Below are 22189 nucleotides of genomic sequence, written 5' to 3'. Positions count from 1 at the left end.
AATAGAGAATTGAGGCCAGTGCGCAAAAACAAATCCAAAGGGAATCTGCGACAATTGTTAGATTGGCAATGCCGAAACAAGTCTGAGTGTAGGATGCATAAACGTGAGTGGGTGGCGGCGAGCTGACGACGAGTGAATAGAAGAAGAAGTAGGGGGGCATGAGGTGGAGGATGAGGCGAAGGATGAAGCGAAGGGGGAGCATACAATATAGATGAACACTGTCGAGAGTAGTGAGTAGGAGAGAAGAGTATTGATGAAGTAGACGGAGGCGGAGGCGGGGGCGGAGGCGGAAGTAGGACGACGGGAGAAGAAGAGACAAGTTTGAAACAAGAGAGCAAGACGAAAATGCTGAAGCGAGGACAAACGACGAAACGGACGGGATTGTGTGGGCGGATGAGGCAAACAGAGCGAGCTGTTTGAGGGATGAAGAGTTGGAGGAATGCGGCTAAAAAGAACAAGTTGAAAAAGAAGAAGAAGAATGCGAATTAAAAAAAGAAAAAGGGAACTGGAAGCAACGCAAGCCGGGATAACAAAAAGTCGGATATTCTTGTTTGGGGAGGTTGAGTGAGGGGAAAATCGAGGAGGAGGGCAAGAAGCGATATAGGTAGGTTTTAGGTAGGTGACTCGTTGGGTGAACTGAGTACTCAGTACTCAGTACGGAGTACTCTCTCTGCAGGTAGGTAGGTAGGTACGGAGCAGGTGAGCGGCTCAGAAAGCGGGCTGATACAAAAGTGAAGAAGCTTGGCCTGGCGCTGGGGAGAGAAAAAAGAAAAAAAAAGCACAGTCCAAGTGAGAGGAGGGGGAGGGGGGGAGGAGGGAAAATGGTAAGAAGTCGGGGATGAGAGTTAGAGAGAGAGGGAGTGAGAGAGAGCGGGTGAGAGTGAGAGTAACCAAGGACCAGGTGAGATGAGGCTTTGTTGTTGTTGTGCAAACCAGACTGGACTGGGTTGGGAAGACGAGGTCAAAAAGAAAATGTATAAAACCTGAAATGGATAAAATAAAATAAAATAAAATAAAATAGAAAGGCAAAAGAGGCACCCAGAGAGCAAGGGGATTACTTTTGTGCTTTTGGAACCGCCAACCACCAGCCAGCGAACCAGTACCAGTAGTAGAAAGAGGAGAGGGGGGAGGGGGGAGGGGGGAAGGATGGGGTTTGATGCGTTGGCGGTACCGATGAGTTTGGCCAATAACGGACGGGATGGCGGGTAGTGAGAGGAGGGGAGGGGGGGGGGGGGGGGGGGGGGGTGTATGTGTGTGTACTAAATTATAAACGAATAACAAGAGAGGAGGAGGAGGAGGGGGGTGTGCGGGCTGACAAGAGAGAGAGATGTAATCTGTATATCTGAGCGAGAGATTTCAAAAAGGACGGAGAGAGAAATTAGGAGGCTTGAAGAGACACGGCATTGCAGGCAGCAGCCGAATCTCGTTCTTTTTTTGAAAAAAGAAATCAACAACCACACACCCACCCTGGTTTGGTTTACCGTAATCTATTGTAGTACTTGTTGCTGGGTACTTGGGGAACGGGAACAGGGACAGCAACAGCGAGTGTCATGGGTGGTGGGTGACGTGACATGTACTCTGTAATTTCGAACAAGATGAAATTTGAAAAGAAAAAGACAAAGGAAAAAAAAAGCAAAGTACTTTGTACTGAACACGGATTTGAATTCATTGTTATCTGTAATGCAGCCCCAATCTAACATCCCACGTACATTTTCTTTTCTCCCATTTCTTTTCAATCACAATCACAATGGACAGCGAAAAGTATGTAACACAGTACAGGAAGAAAGAAGTACGGGGCCATCACCAAGTGACGGGGGGGGTGTGATGTGGAACAAAAAAAAGGGTGTCAAGATGCCCAACTCGCATCCATCCATCCATCACCCCGCCAATTCAGCCGCGGGGTTTCAACAAGGTCATTGAACAAGAAAAAAAATTGATGAAAAGGATTCCGGTTCAAGAAAAAAAGAAAGAAGAGAAAAGAAAAGACGAGTCCAAGCAAAATCCATTCACTCGCTCTCATAGGCTAATAGGTGGGTGCCCAAGCTGCCAAGCTGCCAAAAAAATATATATATAAATAAATAGAAAAAGACCAAGCCGCTATAAATTTACGTCAAACTTCTACACTCGCCACCTGCCAGCTACCATCTGACAGCTGTCAAAGAAAAATGCCCTACAACTTGCCTAGTATCTACTGCCTGAGCGACCGCGTACGTACATCTGCAGTTAAGGTAGGTACCTACCTAAGTACCTATGTACGGAGTACCATGTGTATCATCAACAACGACAACAAACAAACAAGTCCCTCCCACCGTCATCATCACCCATCTGGTACCTGATAATGTACGGAGTACGTACGGATCACAGATGAATCCGTTCAGCGCTCATAATCGTACTGATACAGGTAACCCATTGACCACTATCAGTACCACTACCCATACCCATACCCAGCATATATACTGCAGCGCGTCCATTCATTTCTGCAATGCCCTCCGCAACGCCCCTCACCCCAGCTATCGGGATATTTCCATGTTTATCTTTAGTATTATCCTTCTTCTTTCTCCCCTTTTTTTTTGTGTGTTTCTTCTTGTCATCAAAAATGTCACTGTCTGTTGATCTTGTTGACCGCAACAGGGTCCGACACTGATCAGTAGCTTTGCCCTCCTCCCCCCCCTCCACTCTCTTCTCCATCCCCATCCCCACAGGCACAATACTCACCCCTCCCCCCCCCGGTTCGGAAAAGAAGAAGAAGAAAAAACAAAAGAAAAAAAAAGAGCCAAAGCAACTTTTAGTTAGCTCCCTCCCGCCCGCCTGCGCCTCCCCAGGCACTCCGTCTGGCTGACACTCTCTCGTCCACCCACCCATCTCACCACAGAAAAAAAAAAAAAAACGGCGCCCATCTTTTTTTGATCCTTGTGCTGCCCCGGTAACCAACTCTGGTAGTCATGGGCGACCACGTAGTAGCCTGGGCTTTTTCTCTCTCTTCGAATCTTGCGCTCGGTCGTTGACGACAAATAGTTTTTGTACCCCGAGGGGCAGGGGGGAGGGGACAAAGAAGACAAGAAGAAAGATGCAAAAATGAATGTTACAATTCGCTTCGCTTTTTTTCTTCCCCCTCTGCGGGGTTTCTTTCCCTGTTCGTCTTTTTTGTTTTAATCCGAAAGTCGCGCTGGCATGCTTTGCGTGTGTGTGTGGTCAGATTCCCTTTCCGCATTCCAGCGCATCGGGAACAAGAACAAGGGGGAAAGAGAAGGAAGGCAGAACGATCTAATCTACGAATTCATGTACGGATCATGTAACGAGTCCCTTTTTTTCTAGTACATCTTTGACCGACTCCGTACTTTGGTACTGGTACTTGCTCACGACCACTTGCTGCTTATTGGTACTGTGTATCGGTATCTGCGCGTATCGGCTCCCCCACAGGATACGCACGAATATGTATGTAGCTCATTGTTATGATTTCTTGTGCTCGTGTTATTTTCTTAAAATGATAAGAGGAAGAAGAAGAAGAAAGAAGCGAAATGTATCAGACATTCAACCGTCTGCGCTCGTGTTCTTTGCGCATGCTACTTATTTTACTGATACCACCGCCACCTGATCGGGCCAGAACATCGCTTCATATCAGCTCACCCACCCAACACAACATCCCACATCCTAGTCAACAAAAAGACAATCCTGGTTCCCGGTTCGTCTTCATCCTGCTCCTCTCTCCAGGACAATAACGCAACAAACCCCGAACAAGGATCCCCCCTCTTCCCCCTCGTTGACTCGGATACGGCACCTCAGCTTGCCTGCCTACCCTGAACCTTAAACATGCCTTCAGTTTTACAATCTTATTTGGAAAGACACACGCCCCCAAAGCTATGTCCCAACCCTGGTGTTCATCATGCACGAGTTGGACAGGAGTGAGGCGGCTGCGTCTGCTCGGTAAGTTAAGTAGTACCGAGCCACGATTCTAGCGACGGCCACGCCACAGAGTGCCCGTCGTCTTGTCTCATCGTCTAGTTTGTCACTCACACGAGCAATCCGGCCCCAACGCGCACACTGCGCAACACGTAGACGGTACACTCTCTTGTATACGTAATCAAGTATATCGATATTGATCTTCGGCAGTCATGATTCATAGTCATGCTCATCTACCTACTAGCATTGACTAACGCTGAACGCGGCCGTATAGGTCTTGCCCATCTTCATGCGCGCATGCAATCCTCCACCATCCCATGGCTACCCTGTCCGTTCCATTGTTTCCCCCCTCCAATCACCTTGTGTACAACCAGTTGAATAGATTGTCTGTCCTCGCTCAAAGAGGCATGTGCCAGTGCATCGGCAAGTTTTGAAAGAAATATAGCCCAAAAAAATAGAAAGAACCCGCTCAGAAACGCCATCGCGCGCTCGGAGGCTTCTTGTCCCAGCACAGCGCATTACAACAAATAATGATGACAGTGTAAAAAAAAGTCTTCGAGTCCAACCATCTCCGCCACGTAGCAGCAAACAATTTGTTCACTCTTCTTCTCTCGTCTCTTCTTCCTTGCTTTGTTTGTGTCGCAGGGCAAACTGAACTAACCAACGAAACGCTTCTCAAACTCGGCGTACAGCTTGGGGCTGATCTCGTCGCTGCTCAGGCCTTCAACCTCAATCAGCACACCCTTTTGGGCGTAGTGCTCCAGCAGCGGCTCGCTGGTCTCCTGAAACTTTTGGAAGCGCGCGCGGTACACCTGCTCGTTGTCGTCGGGGCGTTGCACCAGCGGCTCGCCCGTCACGTCGTCGACGCCTGCGACCCGGGGCCGGTTAAAGGTGGTGTTGTAGACGCGGCCCGAGGGCTCGTGCACCCACCGCCCGGCGATGCGCTCCAGGATGACGTCAAACGGCGTCTTGATGGCGACGGCCAGGTTGATGGGCACGATACTGTCGAGGCTTAGCGCCTGCGCAGCGTTGCGCGGGTACCCGTCGAGGATAAAGGATGCGGCCGGGTCCTCCGAGGCCTGCGGTGGCGAGCCTCCCGTGTCCTGGTGATGCGCCGCGGCGAACGGATCGGAGTACAGCGAGCCCACGTCGCTACCGCTGCTACCGGTGTAGGCGTCGACGTCGGCGTCGGCGTCGGCGGTGGTGGCCATGGACGACAGCGTCATGACGTTGGGGCGCTGGCCGTAGAGCCAGCCGCGGTGCTGGAGCTCGTTGGAAATGAGGCGCAGCATGAGGTTGTCCGCGACGAGGCCGCCCGACTTCATGATACTCTCGACCTGGATGCCTGGAGGGAAGAGGGAGAGTTAGAACAGACGACATTGGATTCTTCTGCGCTGGACAGGACATACCGAGCGGCGTGCGCTTTTTGACATTGGTTCGAAGCAGATCGCCGGTGCTGATGGCGTGCAGTTGGGGGAAGCGCTTTAGCAGGCGCTCCGACTGGGTGCCTTTGCCGACGCCGGGGGCTCCCACGAGGAGTACACGGGCGGCGCGGTTCAGATGCATCGTCGGTCGGGCGGTGCCGGATGTCGTTTTTGTCTTTCCTGACCTTGTTCTTTCGGGGGATGGAGCGCACACGAGGAGAGAATGCAGAAGAATAACCCCCCGCGGCTCGCAGAGACAGAGCTCAAAGAGAGAGAGAAAAAAAGCGACCCTTTGCGAAATGGACCGACAACCTGGGTCCCCTTCTATTTAAAACTGGGGCAGGAGATAAGGCGCTGTGTGTGACGGATTGTTGAAGATGGGGTCACACACTGTTGAGAGGCGGGGGACAATAGAAAATGACGATGAGAGAGAGAAAATAAGAAAAAAAGCGCGCGCATCAAGACTCCAACGTATAAAGAGACAACGATATCTAGGATACACGGAATTATAGGGGGGGGCGGAAGAAGTGTAGGAGGGAGAGGGGGGGAATGGGGATGGGATGAGATGTTGAGCGCGACGGCCGGCGGGAACGGAGATATGGAGGAGGGGAGCCTGGGGCGGAGGAGGCACGCTACTTTTACCTTGGTACAGGCAAACAGGGCAAAGGGCCACAGACAGCAGCGCTAGGGACCTTCGTTGATGGGCTCAAGACGGCAAGAAAAAAAAGGTACACGCATGTGCTTATTGTCGTAGACGAGAGGGGGGAGAGGGGGGGGGGCACATGTAGATCAACTACTGCGAACGAATGCCCAAGTTGGACAAATTGGACGGGTTGCTGACGAATGCGGTACCTGGCGGTGCACCCAATGATGTATGCCAAGTCTTGTACCTGTCCCTAATTACTTGTTGCAAACCCACCCAGTACTTAGGTACTGAGTACCTGCACACCTACTTTCATGCTTCCCTAAGTAAGTACTTACCTGCTCAGTACCCAGTACCCAAGTGCTTGCCTACTTAATCATACCTAAGTACTTACTTACTTGCTTACTTACTCACAAATCCTCACCGCGGCGCTTTTTGGCCTGTGGGCGGGCTCTGCTCTGCGTGGCAGGCGGATCCTGTTGGGGCGGGGCCGAAGCCAAGATGGTGTGTTTGCCATCGCTACTGAGGGAGGTAACCTGTACTTGCTCACTATACCATCCTTGCACTGTGGGAAAAGTACCATGCCATCTCACCAGTACCAAGTTATGGCCACAATGACGCGCCCCGACTCCGCTATCGGCAGCTCCTTTCTCTTCCCCCCGGCCCGAGTTGTAAGGTGTGGGGGAATATTCGTACTGCCGACCAAAATGGCGCCACTACAACCCAGGCTGCCCTGCCTGTACAGAGAGATATTACTATCAGAGTCAGCGATACGAAATAAGCAATGACAGCAACTGCATTTTTATATATGCATCCCATTACTGTCGTCCTATTTTTATGTTTTTCTCTGTTTTTTTTTGCTCTCCTTTTCCCTCTCTTCTTTCTTTTCTTTGTGTTTTATATTTTAGATGCCTCATACCCAACTTTGCGTCTGCCGAGTCAACCCTTACCCAGCTCTTCGTTTGCTCTCCGGGTTATTAACGTGTCACATGGAACTCGCAGCTTTCCACTCTGTCGCCTGCATAACCGATACCGACCAAGAAAATAAAATGACGTGCCATCTTACTCTATTACTGGTAGTAGAATGATCCCGAGCATCCCGTCTCCGCTGTCGTGAACACTGTTTCTTATTCGCCGAAAAAAGAAAACACCTCGACGTAGCGCTTGGCTCCGCTGCTACGTACCTTGGTGGGCAGACATGGCAACAACACAACGCACGACAGGAGAGCAGGGACAAACATGAATCATCTTCCAATTTCCGAAAGGATGGGACTATTCTACCAGACATCTTCACCATCTGCAATTCATCTTATCAGCGCGAGTCTAGAGAACTGACATGAGGCTCCAAACAACAAATAGCCATCCCGTCGACGACCGCTGGCAGCCACCCACTCATGGGCATTCAGACCAGCACTTCACCCTCTCACCAAATCAACTGTTGCGCAGTGAAACGAGCCGCCAATGCTGTTCACGTGCTTAAACGGCAGCATGATGGAGTCAATGTCAAACTTTTCCTTGATCCACTCCGCAAACTGCGTCGCCTGCTCCTCCACAAAGATGTGCTTGTCGTCCAGGCTCAGTCCGTTGAGGACCAGCCACCGCGACGCCATCGGCTGCTCGGGGCCGTTGGGCGGTCCCGGGGCCCCGGGGTTGTACGGGTATGCGTGAAGCTCCCACCCCTCGAGCGCCTTGAGCTCGCCCAGCGCCTCCCCGCTGATGTACTTGGGATTGTACACCAGCAGACCCTTGCGCAGGGGCAGGATGGTCGTGTCAATGTGCACCACGGTCGAGTACGTCGGCTTGATGAGCTCTAGCGTGTACCCCGTGGGCAGCACCGAACGCAGGTAGTCGATGCCCTTTTGGTTGGTGACGTGGCTGAGCTGCCCGATCAGGTGCTTGCCGAGCCGCATAAAGTCGGCCGCGTCAAACGCCGGCCGGTTGTTGCTGATGGCCCAGTCCTTCGCCGGGTCAAACTTTTCCTCTTCCTTGCCGTCGTATATAGTATCCCGCCCGTGCAGCACCGGCTGCCGGTACACGTGCCACGGCGCCCCCTCCGGGTGCGACAGGTGGCTCAGGATGGTGCTGAACCCGAGCTCGACCTCCTTCTGCCGGCAGCCCCACGCCGGGATCGACTCGATGAGCGTGTTGCCCACCGTCATGAGCCGGTCGCGCGGCATTGCCCCCGTGTACCCGCCGTGCTTGAGCCAGTCCACCTCATCTGGCCGGTACACCGTCACCCCGTGCTGCCGCAGCACCTCGGCGAACCGGTCCAGCTCCTGCTGTGCCTTCTCGACAATCTCGGCCGAGAACGGGTTGTGCGGCCGGAAACGGTCCAGGTACTCGGGAGGCACAAACGCCCGCGTCAGGTGCCGCGGCTCGCTGGGATAGCATGAGTGCTCCGCCCGCCCGACGATGACGGCCCGGAGCGGCGACCACTCGTCCTCGGCGTCGATGAGCTTTCCGTGGGATGCCATTCCAGCAACGCGACTAGCTGGAATTCTCATAATCAGTTACTAAAAGGAGCAGTCCGCTGGGTTTGAATTTGAAACAACGAATAAATGGTGGAATAGCAAACTGGGGATCGCTCCTCTGCAAGCAAGGACAGTTTGGACGGGGAAGAGATGGAAACCACCCTCATTTATACTTTGCGACTGGAACCTTATTGGGGACAGGCTGAGGTCATGCAGGTTCCTTACACGTCACACAACATGCATATAAAGCCCCCAAGCAAATAGTATCGGTGCCGCGAGACATGCGGAAACATGTCTCGTCGCCGAAGGAGCTGAAGTGGCTCGCACAGTGGTGGACGGTGGCGCATACGCACCATGATGCGGTCGATCGCTGCACGATTCCCTGCAACTGCTGCTCCTACCATCTGCGGGCTGACCCAACCCTGCCACCGTGGTGACAAGCTCGAACCTTGTAGACGTATTTTGCTTTTGTCAGTTCAACACTTCCTAAATCCGCACCCAGTTGCCAAGGAACCCGTTGCCAAGGAAAAGGCCTCGACCGCCAGTATGATTTCTCGGTCATGATGCACTATAAAAGACACACAAAAGACTGAGACACCGAAAGCAGTGGATTTCGTCTCGCACCCAAAAGTGGCGTATTCTTTTGTCATTGACGGCAATTTTACCCCGTCACATCTTCTAGTGCACATTTCAGCTCTTGTAGGACCTGCATTGCATACAAGCCCTGCGGGAACAGGTAGCCTAGCCTCCGGCATCCAGCGCTGCGAAAACGACTTTGGTAGTCTTGCGGTGCCTGCAGTTGGGTGCAGATGATGGACAAAAAAAATGAAGCGGTTTTAATCACATTCTTCGGTAGTGAAGGGAGATTGACGCCTAGTAACGTGCCCGTCTTTGCAGACGGTGCTGTATGTGCAGCCGCATGAAGCGTGCCTTGCCACTCCCCCGTGGGATGGCCGGATGAATGCTACGTTTACCCAGTGCTTTTCTACGGCCTCTGTCAATGATGCTGTTTCACGGGCACATCATCACCAGCATTCGTCACTATTTCTGTATCGCCATTGATATCAGCGGCTGCCGAGGCGGTCGCTGCCGAGTCAGAGGGACTGCCGAAGCGCTTCCTCCACCACGTCATCAAACGAGGAATTTTCTGACGCTGCCACGCCTATAAATTTTCAATGGAAGTGCTCCTACTCCGAATCAGCCAGGCAAATTCTCCCAAAATCTTCCGACCGTCCTCTGTTGAGATGGATGACAAGGTGGAAGAAGCACGTGGCACAGCACGTGACCTCGGTCCCGAGATGTGGCCGCCACTCAGCAAAAAGAACGGTACGTGACTGGCGCGGAGGAACCGGTTGGCTAGCTCCGGGTCGCCCAGGGCGGCTGTCCCAGCCAAATCTCACTAGACCCTGATCGAAGGCTCTGGCATCCCATCACCGCGAGTTTTCATCCTTCTCAACAAATCTCATCACCATCCATCACCGCCAACGCTCTCCATGTTCGTCTAGACGTGTTTGGTGCTTCTTTCGCTTATATTTGTTCTTCTCACCTGTCCCAGCGCACCCTATCTAACTTATTCCGATCACCCACCATGAGCGCCTCGTCAAGGGCAGCTCGCCTGGCGACCCGAGGCAACTTAGGGGTTGCTTGTAAGTTTCCTTACCCTCTTGTGCCTCTTTCTGTCGCACTGCACCATCGCCTCGGCTAAACTGGCTCGCAGCACGCCATATTTCACGCAGCGTTCAGCCTGCGCTCATATCTCGACACATCTTGCGCCAGTCGCAGATCCCCGCCCTCGCGCTGCTCGTCCCTGCGGCGCGCCACATTGGCACCGAACACCATCACCACCGATCCGATGCCTCCTCCGCCGGCCCGCCGCCGCCTGGCTTCAACGCCGAGCAGGCCAAGAAGCCCCTCACCAAGGAGGCCACCTCGTCTGCAAAGGCCGAGGCAAAGGACAAGGCGGTGTCTGGTGGCGAGACGGGCGCACTATCAAAAGACGAGGCAAAGATGGAAGAGCTGATGGCCAAGTCGGATGAGCACGCGCAGCAAAAGGAGTTGCTCAAGAAGGAAAAGGAGGAAAAGAAGCTCACTCTCTGGCAAAAGGTCAAGAAGGAGGCCCGCCACTACTGGGATGGCAGTAAGCTGCTGGCAGCTGAAATCAAGATCAGCTGGAGACTGGCCCTCAAGATGGCGGCCGGCTACGAGCTGACCCGCAGAGAGCACAGACAGCTTCAGCGAACGGTCAAGGATCTGGGTCGTCTTGTGCCGTTTTCCGTCTTCATCATTGTCCCGCTGGGTGAAGCCCTCCTCCCGCTGGCCTTGAAGCTGTTCCCCAACATGTTGCCCAGCACATTCGAGGGCCAAAAGTCCAAGGAGGCCAAGGCCACCCTGCTCCGAAGCACGAGGAAGGAAGTCAGCACATTTTTGCGCCAGACGCTAAAGGAGACTGGCCTGCCCCTCACCGCCGCTACGGCGCAAAAGGAGGAATTCGCCAATTTCTTCCGCAAGGTCCGATCTACCGGCGAGGCGCCCACCAACGAGGACGTCATCAAAGTGTGCCAGGTTTTCCGCGACGACCTGACGCTCGACAACCTGTCGCGCCCCCAGCTCGTCTCCATGTGCCGCTACATGACCCTCAACACGTTTGGTACCGACATGATGCTTCGCTACCAGATTCGCCACCGCATGAAGCAGATTAAGAGAGACGACCGTGCGATCAGCTTCGAGGGCGTTGACAGCCTGACTGTTGCCGAGCTGCAGATGGCCTGTGCCGCTCGCGGTATCCGCACCCACAGCGTCTCGCCCGCCCGTATGCGCAGCGACATGCAGACCTGGCTCGACCTCCGTCTCAAGGAGCGCGTCCCCTCTACCCTGCTTGTCCTGAGCAATGCCTACATGTACGGCCAGGGCTCTGGCGAGGGGAGCAGCCAAATTGAGGCTCTCATCGGCGTCCTGTCCTCGATCCCCGAGGAGCTGTACCACGAGATCGAGCTCGAGGTTCACAACGCCGAGGGTGCCGCCACCAACAAGCAGCGTCTCGAAGTCATCCGCGAGCAGCAAGATCTGATTGAAGACGAGAACGAGCAAAACGAGGAGAGCCAGAGCACTGGCATGGCCACCCCTCGCGACGTCGAGGACATTGACGAGAAGGAGGAGCGCGAGCAAACTGCCCAGGAGGCGGGTGCTGGCAAAAAGCAAGCGGGCGAGATGGTCGATGCTGAGCAGGACCAGGCCCAGGTTGCCAATCAAGAGGTCGCCAAGGTTGCTGCTCCTGCTAGCGAACAAAAGTAAAAAAAAAAAAAAAAAAAAAAAAAACAAAGCGACGACACCGGTCTTGAACAATGCACCAATCTCTGTTTCTGGGCATACCAAACGAGACGCTCCCCCATTCATTTTTATTATAATTCTACGACTTGTCTTATTTTCATATGTACGACTTTTACGGCATTACTCGACAGAAAGAAGAAAAAAACGCAAACAAAATCAAATTGGCCTGTAACAATACATACTACAAACAATCAAAACACGGAATTGGGAGTGGCATTTGGAAGGGGACAGCGCAAATAGACATATCTCGACACCACTGGAATAGAAAATAGAATCTGCATTTTGAATCAACTGGTTCCAAGTAAATGATGTTCTGACTGTCAAGTATATATATAGATAATGGTGCCACCTATAGACGTTGCGCAGATGGGCTGTCACCTTCCATGGGCGGGTTTGAGAACCTCATCACCACCTACGCGTACTGGAGTCTTCTTCACCGGAAGCTTCTCAAACCAACTCGGCGATGCGTCGTCGGGGCTCGCCAGAATAACATACTAGAAAGATTGCAGACTTGAATGGGCAGAAGCTTAAAATGTAATGATGTTCTAGTAAGTCTAAGCTTAGGATTAATTGGGACTTGCATTATCAACATGTTATAGCTGAATGGGGGAGGCTGGTAGAGCTGTACGATGATAAGTCTTCTTGAGATTTTAGTATTCTCAGGATCATTCTTTGCAGTCTCAGACGTAGGGACAGGAACTTGGTCAACCAAGTGCTGTGCAATGTCTGATGCATGCAATCATGATCTCAATGCATTGAGCACGTCAATGTTCACGGTCTTACGGGCATGTATCCAGGGCTGAAGAAATAAGAACGAGATCATAGGTACAAGCGGCCAACGCTTGTGAGGTGCATAGGCAGTCTGAGTGCCTGAGGCTTCATTTGGGTGACCAGCCAGAAGCAGCTCCACGTACGTGGATGGCCAGAGGGTACGTACCTCCCGCTGCATATCCCCCACATTGAACCAGCTTGCCATCAACCATTTGACCCAGCCCATCTCGACACAGCTCGCTATATTCCCTTTCTCGCCTATTTCGATTACTTCGGTACTCGGACGGCGCCCCGGGCCTCAAGATACTGCCGTTGATCGTCATCCGCTGTCTCTGCCCACGCCCAGCGCGGTGTATGGGCTTGCGCTGTGACATCATCCTCAACTCCGCCTCGTCCGCCTCGAGCCGATAGCTGCGCTCTCGCCTCGGCCTCCTTTCCGTGCTCAAGTTCGCGGACCACCCGCCCGTCATGGTTTCAACCGACTCGGACCGCGAGCAGGACAACTTTTCGAGCGTCTCGTGGAGCGAGCACGCAGATGGCGTCGCTGCCATGCCGCCGCGGCAAACGGGCGACTCGGAGACCGGCGTCGCGCCGCCGTCGACAGGCAAAGTCAACCTACCGCACGACGCGGCGGGCGACGGCCACATTCTGGACTGCACCGTCGGAACGCCCATCAAAGAGAACGATGGCAGCAAGGACGCCTTTGTGTCCTACCTGATTACGACTCACGTGCGTTGAAACTCGGATGAAGCCCGGCCGGCCGACTCGGGGCCTTGGAAGAAGAAGATGATGCTAATCGTACATGTCTCCCAGTCCACATTTCCTTCGTTCCAGAGAGAAGACACCAATGTCAGACGGCGATTCACCGACTTTGTCTTCCTCTACAAGCAGCTCATGCGCGACTTCCCGGCGACGGCGGTCCCGCCGCTCCCTGACAAGCAACGAATGGAATACGTCCGCGGCGACCGGTTCGGGAGCGACTTTACGCTGCGGCGCGCGCACTCTCTCCAGCGTTTCCTCGTCCGCCTGTCCCTGCACCCGGTGCTGCGGCGCGCGCCCATCCTGCACAACTTCCTCGAGAGCCCGGACTGGAACGCCACGGTGCGCAGCAAGACCACGCGGTCGAGCATACAGAGCGACCCCAACGGGTCCAGCGGCGTCTTTGACAACTTTGCCGACACCTTCATCAACGCCTTCACCAAGGTGCACCGCCCCGACAAGCGCTTCATCGAGGTCAAGGACCGCAGCGACAAGCTCGACGAGGATCTCAACCACATTGAAAAGGTCGTCGCCCGCGTCGTCCGCCGTGAGTCGGACCTCGAGACGGACATGCGCGACCTCGCCGAGCAGTTCCAGAAGCTCATCACGCTGGAGCCCGGCGTGGAGCCGTCGGCGCACGCCTTTGCCGTCTCCATCGAGGACACGGCCGCCAACCTGCGCACGCTCAAGGACGTCACCGACCAGGACTACCTCGGCTCGCTGCGCGACCTGCAGGCCTACTCGTTCGCGCTCAAGAACCTCCTCCGCGCGCGCGAGCAGAAGCAGCTCGACTTTGAGCAGCTCACCGAGTACCTCAACAAGTCGACGACGGAGCGCGACCAGCTGCACGCCGGCCACGCGTCGTCGGGCGCCGGCGGCTTCTTCCGCTCCAAGCTCGAGGACGTCCGCGGCGTCGACCACGAGCAGGCCCGCCGCGAGCGCACCCGCAAGCTCGAGCTGCGCGTCGAGGAGCTCACCCACGAGGTCGAGAACGCCCGCCGCACCAGCGACCTCTTTGACGACGAGGTCGTCCGCGAGACGTCCGACTTTGAGCGCATCAAGCGCATCGAGATGAAGAGCCAGCTCGCCGGCCTGGCCGACGCCCACGTCGCCTTTTACGGCTCCGTCGTCGACACCTGGGAGAGCTACATACAGGAGATGGAGAAGCAGGGCGTCGTGGCTGCTTGATGCTTGCTTCCGTCTTCGACTTGTATATAACAATTCTAAACGTGCAGAATTTTTTCTTCCGCTTCAATCTTGATTTCCTACGGCCAAGAATGTCTTGCTCTTTTTTTCCTTTTTTCCTTTTTTTCGCCTTTGTTGCCTTTGTTGCCTTTCAATACTCAGGCGTTTTTATTTTGGGGGGAAATGAAGCAAATTCAACCAACTAATCCCAACTGCTTACGTGCTCCATGCCGCGTCCTAAGAAAAGAAAAGGAATCATAGTAGTAAAGGGGAAAAAAAAGAAAATGCTGTATTTCTATCCTGTGGATTGATGTATTTTCACACAGACATCATGCTAAGCCTTGTTTTTCGACCTTTGTTCCTCGCCTACGCTCTCCCATCTTGCCGTCTTCGGTGTGAATTTTTGCAAGTAAAAATGCCAATAAAGAAACAATGACGATACATAATAACAGAAATATACATGGTAAACGAATAAAGCGACCGCAACCCAATGAAAGCACCAAAAGTAGTCAAAAGCCTTAAAATCGTCATGCATGTAGAGTTTAGGATTTGGGGGTTGCAAGAAGATGCCACATTACTTTACCAGGCTGCGTCCTTGACCAGCCTCGTTGTCATGCTCTTCCTCGTCACTCTCATCACCGATGACATGCTGCTCCTCGTCCTCCGGGAGATGCTCCACGCCTGCCAGGCGGTCGGCGGAGCGGTCTCTGTAGGCATCGAATTCGTCGGCGTCGGACTCGTCCTCGGAGCTGCCGTCGGCAAAGGCGTCGTAGAGCTCACCGCCGCGGGTGCGACGACCAGACTTGCCGGAGACGAGACCCTTCTCAACGCCTTGCCGGCCGTTGCCGTCCTCCTCCTCATCGAGCAGCTCAAACTCGTAGTTGTTACGCGAGTCGTTGCGCAGGCGGCGACGGCGCGCGATGTAGAAGAAGATACCGAGGCCGATACCAAACGCGCCGATGAGGCCGCCGGCGCCGTAGATCCAGATCTGGGCCGTCTTGGAGGCGCCAAAAGAGGGCAGCCACGAGATCCAGTTCGAAGATGGGCTGCTCTCGGCGGGCTCCTGGTCCACAGGCGTGCTGGCCGGCGTCGAGGTGGTGGGCGAAGGCGTCGTCTCGCCGCCTGCGGGCTTCGTAGGCCGATTGATGTGATCATCGGGCAACTCCGCCGTTTGGGAGTCATCGGGAGTCGCCACAGGACTGACGGACGTGGTGGTAGCAGACATGGTGATGGTCTCGATCTTGTCGTGGTCCAGATCATCTTTGTCGGTAGGTAGAGGCGCGAGAGTGGCCTTGTCAGCGTCAATGGACTCGCCCCAGAGCTTGAGGTGCCAGTCGATAAACTTGCCCGTGTGCTCGTTGGTGTTGCTGTCCCTGACAATGATGGTCCACTTTCCAACTCCCGTTTCGCCCCAGTGAGCAACACTCATGAAAGTCCAGTTGTCGTAGCCGCTGTTGTGGCTGTCCATCTTTCGGGCGGTGGCGATGTGACTAGTAACATTCTCCGGGCTGATGAGGTCGACGCTCAGATCACCGCGGCGGGTGTGATTAACATTCATCGTGACGGTGACATGCTCCAGACGAGCGAGGTTGGCGTCTTTGAGCATGGCCTCGGTTACCTCAAAAGTGGAGGTGAGTCCCTCGTCGCCCTGAGGGAGATCCGTCTTGACGTGGATCCAGGGAGAAAAGTACCAAGCCTGGGGTTTCACCTTCTTCCAAGTCTTTGCCATTTGAACGATGCTGTAGCTGTCAATCTTACCGTAGCCAAAGGCGTGCGAAAAATGCTTTCCAATGGCGGTGGTTTGCCAGTCAGCATTAGGATCAAGGACCTTGATAGCACTCTCCATGGCGAGATATTGAAGATCTCTCCAGGACAGATCCGGTCGAACTTCCATGACGAGAGCAAAGATGCCGGCAGCCAGGGGAGCTGCAGCAGAGGTACCTCCGTGAGAGATTGTGCACTTGTTGGTACCGACATCGGTGGTGTGAATAGAGGTATCGGTGTTGTGAATAGCGTCGCTTCTTCCACTACTGTATGTGACGACGAGCTGGGCAGAGCAGTATTCCGAGTAGTACGGGTGGCTACCGAGGCGGTTGACGGCTCCAACAGTGATGCTGTAAATGGAGTTTGTGTAACCGTCAAAGTTGCAGTTATCATCCGAGGCGGCACCGTTGCCCGAGGCGAAGACGTAAATCGTTCCTAGACCGCCACGGCCCTTTTGAGTGCCCTTGACCATGGCGCGGCGGACGATCAAGGCGGGAGCTTCCATGGAGCGGCCGTCGTCTGGCGGACCCCAGGAGCAGGAGAAGATTTGATTCTCTTGATATTTGTAAATCATAGCCTCGGCTACGTCCATGTCGCTAATCTCCTTGCTGAGGATGCGGATGCCGGCAACCTTGGCATCGTAGGCGACACCAACGCCGCATACGTTGTTTCTTACAGCGGCGACCTCACCAGCACATCTGGTTCCGTGGCCGTCTTCGCGCAGCTTGGGGGCGGGTTCGGGGCCGTTGTCGTTGAAATCCCAGGAACCTTCGGCGAAATAGTTATCCTTGAGATCCAGGCTGTGCATGTCGAGGCCGTCGTCAACGATGGCGACAGTGGCGTTTTTTCCAGTGACACCATCGAGCCAGGCGCCAGTGACGTTGATATCGCGGCCTACCTCGATAGTGTTCAACAGATGCCACTGTCCAGGGAATTCAGGGTCGTTGATGGAAAGCTGTTTGATGACGTCTTTCTGCTTGCTGACCGCTTCAGCATTGGGCTTTGGCGCCTCTGCCTGCGCACGAGCGCCGAGCAGAGGAGGCGGGGGAATGCGCTTGTGTAGCATGGTTCGGGGCTGCTGTTTTCTGGCGAGGCGAACAGTGTCTATGATATCATGGGAGCCATCGCGTTTTCGTCTCCGCCGGTCGAGAAGCTGTCGCTTAACGACATCGTGGTCGTGTTTAGGAGAGCGGAAGATGTAGTGGTGGTCAAGGTCGCCGAGGGGGCCTTCGTGTCGCAGGCCAAGACGGTCGGCGACGTGGGTTGGTTGAACGCCTTCATCCAGATGAAGAACGTAGTAGTCATTGTTATCGTAGTCGCGAGTGACCTGCGCAGTCGAGACGGCAGCGAGGCCGAGGAGGCCGAGGAGCGCCGCAGCCTTCATTGTGGCGGCTGCTGCTGTCTACCAGGGAGAAGGGGGAGACGGGGGTTCAAGAGAGGCCTTCTAGGGTCTACCCATCGGGTGTCGGGGGTGAATTGTGACACGCACAACCAACAGCGATTTGAAGACAGTGAGCAAGACGGCGATGCAAGGTTTATGATTGCAAAGGGCACGGTGCGTCGCGCACGAGGCAAGGTCGGTCGTTGATTGTTGGCGGTGCCAAGGTCGAAAGCGATGCAAAATATCCGAGGGAGATTGGGCGCCGGGAATTCGAAATGAAAGAATCAGGATGAAGCTGCCGAGCTGTTGAAGAAGAAGAAACAAACCGCAGAGGGCGCCAAGGTGGCTCGATTCAAGGAAAAGTGATGGGCGTGGTAGCTGGCGTATGCCTGGTCTCGCTGTTGAAGGTGTCGTGGCCATTGGACGGGCGGCGAAGGCGCAGGGACGTTCAGTCAGCAGGAGGGCGACGCCTATTGGCTGCACTAGCCCCGAAAGAGGCCCCAGAGCGCCCGCAAAGCCCCCAGCGACAAGCGCTAGAACCGAACACCTTTTGGCGCACTGATTAGGCAGGTGCCCTGCTGTTTTGGTGGGTTTAGCGGGGTCCCGCCCAGATTCAGCTTGGTGGCCGGGCTGGCGCTCCGCAACAAATCAGTAGGGGATTAAATGACAAATTGTCCGTAGACGGAATAAAAAAAAAGGCTTGTGGTACAAGGTGGTATGCGGTAGATTGCCATGTTCTTTGTTTCTGTCAATTCTGTCAAGAAACCCCTCAGCTGACAGCTCAAACGGCGGCCTCTTTGCCACCTTGCAGCTACCTACTAAGGTAGGTACGCTGTCATGTTATAGGGTGCTACCCACTATGCCACTGTACTGCCCGTGCCCAGGTTACCACTGTACCTAGGTAGGTACCTACCTACCTACCTACTACTTGGGTAGTAGTGCCTAGGAAGGTACCTGGTAGTACGGAGTACGGATGACCCGTGCATCCTGTAATGAGGCAAGGCAGTCGTAAATCGGGGTCTTGTTCACAGGCATCATCCTATTGCGCGGCACGTGACGCCAACCACTCACTTCCTAATGAGCCGAGCGGGTAAATAAAATTCCCGTCAAAAATACATTCAACTACTTGCATAGATTATTTTCAGGCTAGTTCTCAATCCCCCTTATACGTAGGTATTTCTGATACCCAGTAGTTGAGTAAGCTATTTTAATGGATGGAGGTACCATCAGAGCCCATAGGGATAAATGCGCTATGAATCGAGAATTGGTCCGGTACTCAGTACTCTCAAGCCAGATTGTCCAAATGTAGTATGGTGTGGTTTATCTGCTAAGCCTCTTTTGGTCACACAACAGCCTGATGCCCTGAACAACACCCTGACTCCTGACTTTATACCATTACCTATGCCCTGTATTCCCAAAAAGCTTCACTATAATCACTGTTAGCCATCGTATAGACCACTACCAAGTCCTCCCCATCGGCTACCACACCATCAAGCCAATGCGCACGACTTGTATCCCATGTCGGCTGTCAATTGCCTCGCTAAACTCAAATTAAAGCGTCTTCCATAAACGCGTCCCTCATGCCTTTTGTGGCGCACAAGTCTTGCAGCGATGGCTGAGCCTCGATTCCCCAACACAGTCATGCGAGTCGCGTACTTGGTCGTTGATCCTGCCACGCGACAAGCCGCAGCTCCTAAGGTAGTTTCGGCCTGCAGAAGAATATCGCACATTACGGAATAACGTAGAGTTTCACTATTCTCATACAATCTTCATACAATCCTCATACCTTTGTTAAACTCATGTACACAAGACTTGTGGTATCGTTGGAGTTCTACATGTCTGCCTTGTCTAGTGCAGGCCTTTTCTTATAGAGCGGCATGTAACACTCCAATGACCCCAGCAGAAAACCTCAATACAGCGCCAAGACATGCTGAATAAACTTCCTCGCCCAGCCTTCAAGTTCATGTCGCACATTGTGGCTGCCTGCGCCATACATGTCTTGTGTGGCGGGGCTCGAGTAGACGCCAACCGCATTCCTACCCTCATTTCCCTGTGAGGAAACACCGAAAACATATGATCCAGATTCGCCACCACATGGACTTTTCTTTCAACGTGAACTCGAGACATAAGTCTAATGCTTGAATCCGGCCCCTCGGCTGTGGGCAAACGTACCTCGTTGACACGCTTCTTGAGTCACACCCCACCGCATTCACCAAGACGGTCTCGCATACCATTCGACTTTCTCGTGCCGGTGAAAAGTAAGTCACTACTTGCTTTCATATCATCAGGCACGGTCTGATCTCTCGTGACGCGTTCCAAATGTACACTCAATACAGCGGGAGACGGCGCGGCTCCGAGTCGGACGAAAGCGTCAAGAAAAAAGTGATTCCTGCCAGGATTTGTGTTGAATGAAATCATCATTAGTGACGATTTTGGAAGGCCGTATGAGGAACTCATGCTAGGCAGCATGGCGGTCACGGAGTGAGCGCGGGTTCAGGAGTTTGGCAAACCTACAGGTGACGTTGCGTCGCTTGTCTTGAAACAAGATGCTTTCTTGCCTCTACGTCGTTTGAACAAACCATCTTTATGCAAGGTATTTCACGACAAAGATGCGCTCCCAAAAAAAAAACATTTCCTTCACTCCATTCATACGGCCCAAAGCTATGATGAGCCATTTACGATCCCCAGCTGCAGTAATCATTTGGAAATGCTTAGATTATACCTTGGCTAATGAATTCTTCTATTATGATAAAATAAATCTAAAACTATAATGCAACGTATTATTCATAAATGACCTTGTTCACGTAAATCATATATGCAACTCCACATCATTATATGCAATCTCCCTCCACTCACGACTTTTCCCGACGACAATTACAGGGCCAAAAAGGCCGCGACGGCAGCGATACCCGCGCCAATGGTCAGGCCGGTAGCGGCGGCGGTGCTCGGCATGCTGGAGGGGCCCGAAACCGTGGTGGTCTGCGTAATGGTGCTGGCGCCGCCGTCGCTGGTGTGCGCGCCGCCGGTCGTCTTGGTGACCATGGTCGAGTTTCTCGAGTGCGTCTTGGTCAGAGTCGTGTTCAATGAACTCTGCGTGCTAGACGTCACCAAGCTAGAGGTGGTGGTCGTCGTCGTGGAGAACTCGGTGGTGCTGGTTTGGGTAGTCTCAGTCTTGCTAGACCTTGTAGTCTCGGTGGCGGCGGTGCTGCTGCTGCTGCTGCTGCTGCTGCTGCTGCTGCTGCTGCTGGCACTGCTGGCAGTGCTACTGCTAATGCTGCTGCTGCTGCTGCTGCTGCTGCTGCTGCTGGCACTGCTGGCAGTGCTACTGCTAATGCTGCTGCTGCTGCTGCTAGATCCGGACGACGGACTGCTACCGGCCGAGGTGGTGGATCCGTCGGCGAGGTGAATCTTGATGCTGGCAGCGCTGCCGGTGCGGTCTCCGTACGAGTACTCCTTGACGTCCTTGTCCGTGGCGGCGCTGCCGCCGGCGTAGTCGGTGACGGTGATTCTCTTAAAGTAGGACGAGGCCGGGCCGTTGGAAAAGTCGGCGACGCCGCCGGCCCATTCGATGGTGCCAGGCGCGTTGCCGTAGTAGCCGGCCACCCAGGCGCCAATCTTGACGCGCATGGGGCTCTCGGGGTAGCGGTCGGGGATGTCAGCGCGGCGCAGCGTGCGCTTGAGCGCGCCGTCGACGAAGAACTGGATGCGCTCCGTGGTCCAGTCCACGGCGTACGTGTGGCTGGCGCCGGTGAGGTCGGCGACGGGCAGCATGCCGAGCAGGTCGTGCTTGGAGTCGTCGCCGCGCGAGAAGGTGTTGGACTGGATCTGCACGTTGTCGGAGCCGACGGCCTCGAGGTCGATCTCGTCGAGGTCGTCCGACAGCATCACGATGCTCGTGATGATGCCCCGGCCCGGCGCCGCCTGCATCTCCACCTCGAGCCGGCCAAAGAAGATGGCCTCCTTGGACTCGAGCGTCGGCGCCTGCTGCGGCGCGTCCACGGCGCTCACCGCGCCCCGCGCCCCGTACGTGACGGCCTTGCCAGCGACGTGGTCAAAGGCGTCGCACGCGCCCTTGGTGAAGTCGCAGCTGATGCCCTTTTTGCCCACGGCGGGATCGGCGGGGCAGTCTGTGGACAGCGTGTCAGTCGTCGCTGTTTCACACGGAAACACGCACACACGCGCTGGAAATGGCGAGAGCGGTGCTGCTGCTGCTGCTGCTGCTGCTGCCACGTACCTTGTTTTAGCGGGCTACATTTTGTAGACGTCTGTGCCGAAGCGGCCAGTGCGAGGGCAGCAGTAACGAATGTTTTGGACAGCATCATGGCGGTCTTTGAGAGAGGAAGAGTTGAACGAAAGACGATGGAAAGGCAACGCGGTAAGCAAGCTGGACGCTGAGAGCAGGCAGCAAACGATGGAAGCGTTTTTGTATTTACAAAGTGAAAGAAAAGAAAAAGGGCAACGAGGGAGCACGATGAAGGAATTGTAACTTGGAAGGCTGGGGGAGTCATGCGGCTTATAATCTGACGGGATGGCTGGTCAAACACGCCCCCCCCCCCCCAAAATC

The 22189-nt window shown here is 54.3% G+C and overlaps 6 protein-coding genes across 6 annotated transcripts; 2 read left to right on the top strand and 4 right to left on the bottom strand.

Moving 5' to 3' along the window:
* Positions 1-4556: 4556 nt before the first annotated feature.
* On the bottom strand, positions 4557-5466 carry V2A60_000704 (adenylate kinase ADK2; the record flags this gene model as incomplete). Its single annotated transcript, XM_083252071.1, has 2 exons — positions 4557-5245; positions 5310-5466. 2 exons carry the CDS (start codon positions 5464-5466, stop codon positions 4557-4559), a joined length of 846 nt encoding a protein of 281 aa, XP_083108197.1.
* A 1916-nt stretch (positions 5467-7382) lies between these two features.
* On the bottom strand, positions 7383-8441 carry V2A60_000703 (uncharacterized protein; the record flags this gene model as incomplete). The annotated part of the gene is made up of 1 exon (XM_083252070.1): positions 7383-8441. One exon carries the CDS (start codon positions 8439-8441, stop codon positions 7383-7385), a length of 1059 nt encoding a protein of 352 aa, XP_083108196.1.
* A 1172-nt stretch (positions 8442-9613) lies between these two features.
* On the top strand, positions 9614-11729 carry V2A60_000702 (LETM1-like protein-domain-containing protein; the record flags this gene model as incomplete). The annotated part of the gene is made up of 2 exons (XM_083252069.1): positions 9614-9764; positions 10156-11729. 2 exons carry the CDS (start codon positions 9614-9616, stop codon positions 11727-11729), a joined length of 1725 nt encoding a protein of 574 aa, XP_083108195.1.
* Positions 11730-13004: 1275 nt separating this feature from the next.
* Positions 13005-14483, top strand: V2A60_000701 (sorting nexin-4; the record flags this gene model as incomplete). Its single annotated transcript, XM_083252068.1, has 2 exons — positions 13005-13265; positions 13350-14483. The coding sequence occupies 2 exons, from the start codon at positions 13005-13007 to the stop codon at positions 14481-14483; spliced, it is 1395 nt and encodes a 464-aa protein (XP_083108194.1).
* Positions 14484-15054: 571 nt separating this feature from the next.
* V2A60_000700 (kexin KEX2) lies at positions 15055-17628 on the bottom strand (the record flags this gene model as incomplete). The annotated part of the gene is made up of 1 exon (XM_083252067.1): positions 15055-17628. The coding sequence occupies one exon, from the start codon at positions 17626-17628 to the stop codon at positions 15055-15057; it is 2574 nt and encodes an 857-aa protein (XP_083108193.1).
* Positions 17629-20499: 2871 nt separating this feature from the next.
* Positions 20500-21947, bottom strand: V2A60_000699 (uncharacterized protein; the record flags this gene model as incomplete). The annotated part of the gene is made up of 2 exons (XM_083252066.1): positions 20500-21752; positions 21800-21947. The coding sequence occupies 2 exons, from the start codon at positions 21945-21947 to the stop codon at positions 20500-20502; spliced, it is 1401 nt and encodes a 466-aa protein (XP_083108192.1).
* Between the last annotated feature and the right edge of the window lie 242 nt (positions 21948-22189).

Source organism: Cordyceps javanica, chromosome 1, assembly GCF_051103115.1.
Source record: "Cordyceps javanica chromosome 1, complete sequence".
In the NCBI taxonomy this organism is placed as follows: domain Eukaryota; kingdom Fungi; phylum Ascomycota; class Sordariomycetes; order Hypocreales; family Cordycipitaceae; genus Cordyceps; species Cordyceps javanica.
The sequence above is the reverse complement of the archived record's forward strand: the minus strand, read 5'-3'. Positions and strand labels throughout refer to the sequence as shown.